Below are 10,020 nucleotides of genomic sequence, written 5' to 3'. Positions count from 1 at the left end.
CAATAACCCAATTTAATTACAAATAAGCTGTTGAGCCTTAATCTGTCAGCAGATCCCAAACCAAACGAAATTTCAACTTGTTTCAAATTGTTCCAATCATTTTCGTTGATCTTGTAATAAAGGAGATCACGTACAGCTTGTTCAGATTCGTCGAGTTACTCATTGTTAAAAATCCAATTTCATACTCAGATTGTGTTAAAGCTAAACTAATCACTACAACTACTTATGGAGTTCAATGAATTAACATGAGGTAATTAACATCTACATCGAAGTCTTAATGCTCAAGGAGACAACGCAATAAAAAAATTCTCTGATTTCAAAATCAAATTGCTGGTATCAATACTAAAGTGCTGCACTACTANGTTAATTTTAGTACTTGAATTTCGTTTCGTTATCAATATTAAAAATTACTAACTATGTCATGTGGTGATTTGTCTCGTTTGAATATATTAAATCATATTAATTTAATAAAATTCTCGGTATGAGTTTATTTTTTATCTCAAGCTTAAATAAATCTTATTCTTTTAAATTTTACACATTTTTTTTGTTCTTTACTTATAATTATTATATTATTTATTATTTAATATTATTATACTTTCATGTGATTTTTTCGGCTTACTAATTGACTTACTATTTTGCTTATCATCCTTTTAATAATTATTGATAAATATTATTTTTTTATTCTTGAAATTTAATATATTTTACGCTTTTATCCTCTTACTCGAAACTATTTTACTATTTAAATCTATCAATAATATTTTTGAATATTATTCAATTATTTACTTTATTTTATTTTAAATTAATTTAAAGTATAAATATTCTCACATTATATCAAATTTTTTCTGTATATAATCTCTTCCCTACTAAGAAATTTTTAATTGATATTTTACTTGTAATCAAAATAATATCATATTTGACTCTTAGTTGTAACTTTAATTAGTATAAAATATTATCATAAGCTCTTTGATTATTATATTCCAAATCTATTGAGTTTTCTTATATTTATTTTTTGTATTACATGCAATAAAAAAAATTCTCTTTTAGTTTCAAGATACAAAATTTGACTTTTCATTTTAGTTAATAAAATTACTTATATTAGATATTTATTTTATATTTTCTAAATTTTAATTCTATATCTAGTAAGACTTTAATATTTGGTGCCACTTTATTTAGTATTATTATTCATTACTATCCTTTAATATAATATAGATAAATCTAGAAATTTTTTAATCTTAAAATAAACATCTATTTTATTTTAAAATATTGCTTGAATTCTTAATTTATTTAATTTATCAATAGTATTTTTAAGTATTTTATTTCACTTTATTTTATTTTCTAAACTAATTCACAGCATAAATATTCTCACGCTATTTCTAATTTATTTTAATATTTTTAAGTTCTTATTTGTTAGACATAAGTTGTGTGGTATTATCCACAACATCATCTTTCTCATCATAATAGATAAATAACAACGTTTTCATCTCAAATTTAAATAAGTTTTACCTTTTTTTTTATGATGAAAGTCTTGATTAATTTCTCTCTATTTATTCCTTATTTTTTCTATTCTATTATTCAAAACATAATATTATTACATTGTTATGTGGCTTTCATTAGCTTGTTTAATTTAATATCTATTTCTACCACACCCATTTTAGTATTAATCATAAAAGTTAATTTCTTATTTGTTTGAACACATTATATCTAATGATAATATTTTCACTACCATTTTATTTCTTTATGTACTATTTCTAAAATAATAAAATTATGAAATGAAAGAAAATAGATCAAGTGGTTAGTGAATAATTATATTTGAAAAGCTATCAAAAAAATTTTACTATAAGAATGTGAGTCAATTTTAATTGATTTCTACCACAAATTATATTTGACCAAATCTAAGTTGTTTTAATCCTTATTAAATTTGTCTAAAATCTATTTAGATTAGGTCTTAAAAATGCTAAGTGAAATTCTCGGATGTCCCTCCTCCTTTTTGAAAAATTTATATAAGAAAGAAATCCCCTCTAACTTTACTTGTTTTTACTGAAAATGGCAGAGCACGCTGAGCATTCAGAGTACAAAGAAGACGAGTCGTTGATCGAGAAAATAGAAGACAAGATTCACTTCGACCATTCCTCGTCCTCGTCGTCGGATTCTGACACCGAGAAGAAACCTGCGTCTGCGGCGGAGGCAGCGTCTCCGTCGTCAGTAAAGGCCACGATTTGGCGGCTGTTTGGACGAGAAAAGCCGGTACACCAAGTGTTTGGTGGAGGCAAACGTACAGTCTTATACTCTACTTTGTTTTCTACTTTACCTATTTATATTATTTTGTTCAATAATTCAAACTTAATTTGGTTAAGTGATTGCTAATTGAGTAATGGATTAGGGTTTAGGGTTTAGTGTTTTGAAGTATCTTAAGAGATCTGTCCCAGGAGTTTGGTTCGGTAGTACATTACAGATGTGTGGTAGGCTTACATTACTGAGTTCTAGTAAATCAAATCTAGTACTCTCTCTATTCAATTTTATGTGATGGTGTTTGACTAGTTACAAATTTCAAGAAAGAAAGAAAGTCTTTTGAAACTTGTGATTTGAAATAAGCTAGATATATCTGTGGCTATAAACCTTAAAGGCAAAATTGCAAATTTAATGTTAGAATTGTTTTTAAGTATATAAACGTGCCACTATTTTTTTTGACAGACTATAAAGAAAAGTGTGACGAAATAAAGAGTATTTTAGTGGAGAACGATACGGGGATAGTCCTATTATATACGGTGTTTGGAAGTTGGAAGTAATACCTCAGTTACAAAAGAAATATCATAAAGAGTAAGAATGTTGAGATCAAATATGCTCTTAGGTGTATATATCATGCTTGTATTCATGTTCATAATCTTATCTTAGCTAGGGCCGGATGCTGGCTTTAAGATATGGGTTCGGCGGAACCCAGTAGATTTGGCCCAAACCCAGTAGCTTTAAGATATGTGTTAAGAAATTTACTAAATATGTAAAAGAAAATTAAATTTAGAATCCAGCTACTAGCACTTAAGGTCAATGTCCTACAATTCAAAACCAATAAAGTTCAAATCCCGTGTTCATCTCTGATCTTAGCTGTCATACTGGGTGATTTTCAAGTGTTTTAGGGCTCGGATGAAGCTAAAGTTTGGATTTTTCGCATCTGCTTGTAAGAGTGAATTGATAGATAATGTGGCTTTAGGCACAAACTGATGTTTGGTTGCTTTATTGGGTTGTTAGAGTAAAGTGAGGCATCTAGTTACCTTGGTTATGTGAAGAGTTTGCTATGAGTTAGGTTTTTGAGAAGAGGAACATCAGTTTGATTATGTCTGCTTTTATGCAGCTGCTGATGTATTCTTGTGGAGAAACAAGAAGATATCTGCTAGTGTACTTGGTGGAGCCACTGCAATATGGGTTCTTTTTGAATTGCTCGAGTACCACCTGCTTGGTCTAGTCTGTCACCTTTTGATCTTCACCCTTGCTATCTTATTCTTGTGGTCTAATGCAACAACCTTTATTAACAAGTGAGCTTCTAAATTTTCGCATTTCCCATAAGGCAATTTGCTTAACCACTTGTTCAAAACATTTTCCTGCCGTTTCATGACAGGAAACGTCCACATATCCCAGAAGTTCACCTTCCAGAGGAGCCAATCCTTGAGATTGCTTCTGCTCTGAGGATTGAAATTAACCATATTCTCCACGTGTTGCGAGAAATTGCATCTGGGAGAGATCTTAAGAAGTTCCTTGCTGTAAGTTGCTCAGTTACTGTACTTTCCCTGTATAAAGTTTACCTTGAGACTCTATTGTCCCTCCTTTGCCATCAGCGTTGCTGAAAAAGAGAAAGGCAGCGATTTTCTTGTTCATCCATATTAGATTTCATGTCATGTGTGTTCTTAAACTCCTTGCTCCTTTGACTTATGCTGGCTGCGTAATGAGTAGGCTTTCCTCTTGTAGCTAATGAAAGCAATTACTGTAGAAAAACTCGAATTGGATGCTTATTAGCTTATATGTCCTGCCAATGCTAAAGTTGTCTTTTGCCTTCTCAAATATCTGTGCCTATTTGAATAGGCTGAAGTTATCCTCTTTGCTGAAATTTATCCTTCTTTTCCGATTATTATAGGTCCTTGGAATCACTAAGCTTTTTTAGTTTTTTTTTTTAAGTAGGTGCAGAAGAGTACATCTATGACTGAGTAATGTCACTATGGTCCTCTATTTTTGTTAATTCATTCATTGGAATCATCTTTGTTTTCATAAATTACTCATACTATCAGGTCATTGCCGGTTTATGGGTCCTGTCCGTACTTGGCAATTGCTGCAACTTTTTGACACTGTTCTACATATGTAAGTGCAAATTTTTCAGGTGGCTATTTGGTCCTTTTATATTTGCTATCTGCTCTAACGGATACTCATTGTGTCTTCCTCCAATGCACCAGCATTTGTACTTCTCCATACAGTTCCGGTTCTTTACGAGAAGTACGAAGATAAAGTGGATCCATTAGCTGAGAAAGCAGTGCAGGAGATCAAGAAACAATATGCTGTCTTTGATGCCAAGGTTTTGAGTAAAATTCCCAAAGGGCCATTAAAAGATAAAAAGAAAGCGTAAATGTGGCGAGCTACTAGTCTGGTAGCGATATTCCAGTTATCATGAGTTTTCAGAATTTACTGTAATATTTCTTGTGCTTGCATAGGCCTTTAGGCATCTTACTTGTCTGCTTTTGTAACTTTATTGACTTTTGGGGTCTGTACTTGCAATCTTGATAGCCGTCAGGATTAGTTTATGGGTTTTGTGTGCTTGCATTTTTAGCTGCAGTTATTCAAACATGTTAAGGTACGTGTTTTGTTGAATTACATTCTCCTTTTGCCTTTGTAGTTGGTTCTATTACTCCGAACTTAGTGGTGGCAAAATGGATAAAAAAAATAGTTATCAATTCATATTATCCACTAAAAAATAAGTTGGATAATGAATTTTTTAAAAATGGGTCAAATATGGATAAGTACCATACTATCCACTTAGAAAATGGATAACTAATGGGTTTAACTTTTATATTTGTAAAGAGTCAAATTGGGGGTCTCTCAAGTTTGAGAGACTAGGTATCCTTCCAAAAGTAATCATATTCAAAAAGCCATGCATAATATGGTTACCCATATTATTCACCGGTTAACCTAATTTTTATCCTTATCAAAAATGGATCATCGGATAATTTATATGTTTTGGCATCACCCGTTTTTTATCGGACTAATTTATGTGGCTATCCAATTGTAAATTCTTCATTTTACTCTTAATGAAAAGTTTTTATAGCCACAAATTCTATTTTTACCCGTAAAACGATACAATTGAATTTATACGTGGTTTCTAGACAAGTGAATTAATTTGATCCTGAAATAATAAGATAAGTGAAGAAATATGCCATACTTAATCTTGAGTTGGAGACGAAATAGCAGAAGCACACTGGTTCCGAGCACAACAATAATGAAATAGAAAAGCAAGAGGATAAAATTGTTTAAGCTTTGGATAGAGTATACTATAAGTTTGCCAGAAAATTTATGTCCTTTACAATGATAGCTAAGCTCACTATTTATAGCTACGTCTAGGGAAGGATGTCCTAAGATCGTGCCCCTCTTTAATGTCAATTATGAGAGCCATTGATGAAGATGTAACAGTGAGCATAAATGTCAAATTCCTTGTAATCGGCAATCGTACTTATGCCATGGAATATTCCCTATTAAATGCTACTGGGCGAGAAGTATTTATTATATCCTTATGAGCGCTATTCTTCCCGGTGACAGACGGAACAGTTGCCTTCGGTCTTGGACATCCCCCCCTCCCCCCCTCCCCTCCCCCTCCCGTCATAGGTTCCACGTGTTCCTTTTTTGGACGGCCACGTGGCATAGCATATTTTACCCTATACAGATAGTCCCCCTACTTTCCTGTGACATAACTTTGTGTTACTGGGAAGTTGGTAGAAACACTATTTTGGCTGGAATTACTATAATTCCCTCTAAAGGCTTCTGACGGTTGATTAGACGCACGTCTCTCCGCATAGAATTCCCCGAACACTCGTTATCCCACGATTCAGCATAGTTTTTGTTGATTATCGAGGTAATCATGGCCATGAATTTAGCCGCCAAAACTTTTGCTTATACGCATCAACTTTCTCCCTTATGCTCCATAATTTTTCAAGCTTCCCTTATTCGACTTGCATCCTGTTCTTCATCTTTTCCCTAATTCTTTTCAACAAAAAATATTTTCCTTCTTCCGTAAAATGGCTTCTTCCTCAAAGCGTACCAGCTCTTCAAAGAACAAGAGCAAGGCCGAGGACTCTGCTCCTCCAACAGTGGGATCCATCATCCCTAGAAGTCTTGTTGCCACAAAAGACCTCGAAGAGAAATTTCCTACTGCTAACCCTCGTACATGGGCTGCCAGTAGGTATCCTTCTTCCATTTGTCCTTCTAGCATTCCTGCTGTGAAGGAAGACTGTCGCTGCCATGATTTGGATATTGTTGCTTCTGTCTATCGGAACGAGTGACCCTACCCAAGGAGGTTTTACATATGTTTACATGTATCCCTTTACTTTGGGTGTGTTCTCTTTGAATGGGGAGCTTGACTCTGTTATTGCGGAGTTTTGCCTCCGCTACCAGGTATGTATGGCACAAGTAAGTCCTTCTGTGTTGAGGACGGTTGCTTGTCTTTGGCGTCTGTGCCAGGAAACGGGAGAGGAGCTATCTTTAGCTCATGTGATGAATCTCTATTCTCCCAAGATCTTCCGCGGGGGAATGATAAACCTCTGCAAGCGTGGCCACCATGCTTTGTTATCTAGCATGGATGACAACAATGACTGTGGGTGGATAAAACGGTTCGTTGCAGTTGCCACTAATGATATCATTGCTTCATCCTTTTCGACCGCTTGGAACCGCACTCGTAAGCTCTTTGTTTAATATTTCTTTTACTAAATATTCTTCTATAACCGCATTAATCCTCCATCCTTCGCCTGTTTTAGCAACTCGGTTCGAAAGAACTGGCCCCTAAATACGGGTGGAAGGCCAAAAATATGGTAGTTCAAACTCACATTATTTTAATTTTTCATGTGAAGAACTTGATTGATCCCTTCTACCTTGTCTATGAAATCAGGTCTACCCTCGGGCTCTGTTGCTGTCGCCGAGGAGGACGTCTTGGATGATCCTGCTAATGCGGCGAGGCTGCTTTAGGAGGCGCTTACTCGAACAGGTGTCTCCAGGCCTGCTTCGGGCACAAGTGTTTTACTACCTAGTCCCCGACCAGAGAACAAGCAGCCAAAAAGAAGGCGCTCTTCCGTGGCCGGGGAAAAAAATAAGAGGGCGAAGACTATTGCCCCCGAGTCGTCTCCAGAAGTTGTGATCACTAGCCCTCCTCCCGGGTCGGTCATAGACACCGTGATGATCGACAATGATGGAGAAGCTAGTGATGATGGAGCTTCTCTACACAGAAGGCGACGGTCATCATCAACTTAACAGAATGCTCAATCTGTTGAGTTAGTCACACCAACCGAGGACGACGTCTCGGCACTTTGGGGGGAGTTTGATTTAGTAGAAAATGCTAACTTCTGTTTCCAGGCCCCAATTGTTGTGCCTAGTACTGCGAGGCTGAGTACCGAGTCCCTTCCGTCTTTGGTTGGCGAGCATCCAACAACCAGCACTGCATTTGATGCAACTGCTTCTCACTCTTCAACTCCATCAGCTTCATCTCCATCTTCACCAACACCAGCAACTGCTACATCATTTCCATCCTCACCAACACCAGCAACTGCTACATCATTTCCATCTTTATCCACTCTTCCACCGCAACTGCTACATCATCTCCACCGATCGCATCTGACCACGAAGAACGTGTTCGTCTTCCAGTCCCCAGTCCATGGGAATTTAGGGCAAAATTATGCTGCCCCTTCTGAAGATCCACAAAGGAGGAGGAATGTTACTCTTTCGGTCTCTACCGGATGCAACTTACTACCCCGGCCAAGGGACCTTGCTAATTATCTAAAGCCTTTGGCTTCAGAGAAAGATTAGGAAAAGATCCATGCACAACGCCACAACGGTACATTCATTTCTTCCTTTGTTATTTCTTCTATTTTTTGCATGAACATATCCTGAGTTTTACCTTTCTTGCTTTTTAGGCCAACTTTCTTGCCTCCGAGGGCCTTCTGAGGTAATTCGTGAGAAGGAAGAGATTACCTCCGCACGGGATTAGCTTTTGGCAGAGCAGGAGCAAAGTGTCGCTCGCCTCTCAGAACTGGAAGCCAAAGCTGCTGAGGCTATTGTATTGGAGGTTCGTTTGCAGCAAAGCGAGCAAGAAGTGGTAATCCTTAGCCAAGAATTTGGCCCGCTGAGGGTTAGATTTGACGAAGCCAGGGCCAAATGGGCTGAAGTCCATAATGCCGCTCTTGCTGTAACCGAACGGGAGGCTACCTCCGATGAAAGATTGACTAACTTAGAGGCAGCCTTGAACTACAAAATTGAAGAGTTAGCTGCTGCGGGGGCGAAACATGCTCAGCTGGAGGAGAAGTACAGGAAAACTATCGAGCATAATAGGCTCTTTAGTTCAACTGTCTGTGACCTTGATGTTAGCCTCAGATCTGTTAGATCCACCTGGGAAAGCCTTTCTGCCGAGGTAACCAAACTCAAAGAGGAACTTAAGCGCCGAGCGACTTCCCTCATTGTTGAGAAAACTTATGCTATGTACAACATGAGGAGAAAACCTTGGAAGAGGCCAAAGCTGGTATCATTGACTTTGATGCTGAAATTGCTAAGGCCCGTGAGCTTGAGTTAGCTCCTAAAAGTGGTCTCCCAGCGAGGTTTGATGCTCCTGGTCCTTCTTGTTACGGTTTCGAGTTTTCGAGAACTGAAGAAGAATCGGAGGATGATGATGCTGAAATCCAAACTGGTGAAGACCAAAATGTTGAGCCATCGGTGGACCCATCTACTTCTCCCAGGGACGCAGACACTTCTCTTCCTCCGGGTTTTGGAGATACTGCAATTTAGCTTTCTTTTCTTTTCCCAATTCTTGTATGCCATTTGGCATGTTATTGTAAATAAAAACATCTTTTTGCTCAAGTATTCTTTGAGTCTTTCTTTAAACATCTTTTTGCTCAAGTATTCTTTGAGTCTTTCTTTCGTTCGAATATACATGCAAGTTGTTTAATCTTAACATTTTCTCCTTTTTGCTTAAGGGTTTTACACAAGTTTTTCTGTTCGCGTCTAATTATGTGAAGCCTTGGGTGTATTTTCCCCGAAAGCATTTCAACCCTTTTTCGTGAGGGCTTTTATAAGTATTTGCACAAGTTTAATTTTTGTGTCCTTTCATATACGGCTTTGGGTGTATTTTTCCCCGAAGGCATTTTGATTCCGGGCATAAATTCTTTCAAAACCAACCCTTTAATGTGAGGGTGTTTATAAGAGAGGGACCTCTTATGTTTACGGTGCTCTTAAAGAGGACGTCTCCTGTTCATTACGACACTAGTATTTGAAGTACTTGTTTAACTTTCAAATGATAAAGTTGATTCATCGTTCAGACAAGAAAAAAGATAAAAACAAAAAGGATTTCATTTCATTTTATTCCTTCTATTTTCAAAATGTACATAAGCATTCGCTATGCTGAAAAGAAATTGCCATTACTTGTGGATAACTTGTTTCTACGGGGCTAGCCGCGCAGTCCTCGATCCCGATGATACAATTATGTTTCTGGTTTCTTGTTTCGTGGTCGACGTGGTAGTCATTGTTGCCGTATCCTCATATCTTCCCCCCCCCCCAGTGTTCGAATACTAAGAATGCGAATTGGAATACTGGAAGTCTTGTATCTTTAAAGACTTGAAGATTACACTAATGAATTTCTAGATAATACTTAACTTGGTAACATACTTTACTTCCCCTCAGGAACTTATGCTATCGAGCGATGGACTATCTAACAATCCTCTAGTGGTTTGTTCTCGTGAACGGTCGGGTAACCTTTGCTGAATAGCAAACTTAACTTCCCGGTGGGAATTTGCT

General features: G+C 36.8%; 1 protein-coding gene across 1 annotated transcript; it reads left to right on the top strand.

Annotated features, from left to right (window-relative positions):
* The first annotated feature begins 1,991 nt into the window (after positions 1 to 1,991).
* Positions 1,992 to 4,872, top strand: LOC109214705 (reticulon-like protein B1). Its single transcript, XM_019378653.1, has 5 exons — positions 1,992 to 2,272; positions 3,347 to 3,527; positions 3,611 to 3,752; positions 4,275 to 4,344; positions 4,437 to 4,872. The coding sequence occupies exons 1-5, from the start codon at positions 2,044 to 2,046 to the stop codon at positions 4,604 to 4,606; spliced, it is 792 nt and encodes a 263-aa protein (XP_019234198.1). The 5' UTR covers positions 1,992 to 2,043; the 3' UTR covers positions 4,607 to 4,872.
* Positions 4,873 to 10,020: the final 5,148 nt, after the last annotated feature.

This window comes from Nicotiana attenuata, unplaced genomic scaffold (assembly GCF_001879085.1).
Source record: "Nicotiana attenuata strain UT unplaced genomic scaffold, NIATTr2, whole genome shotgun sequence".
In the NCBI taxonomy this organism is placed as follows: Eukaryota; Viridiplantae; Streptophyta; class Magnoliopsida; order Solanales; family Solanaceae; genus Nicotiana; species Nicotiana attenuata.
Note: the sequence above shows the minus strand (reverse complement) of the source record. Positions and strands in the feature narration are given on the sequence as shown.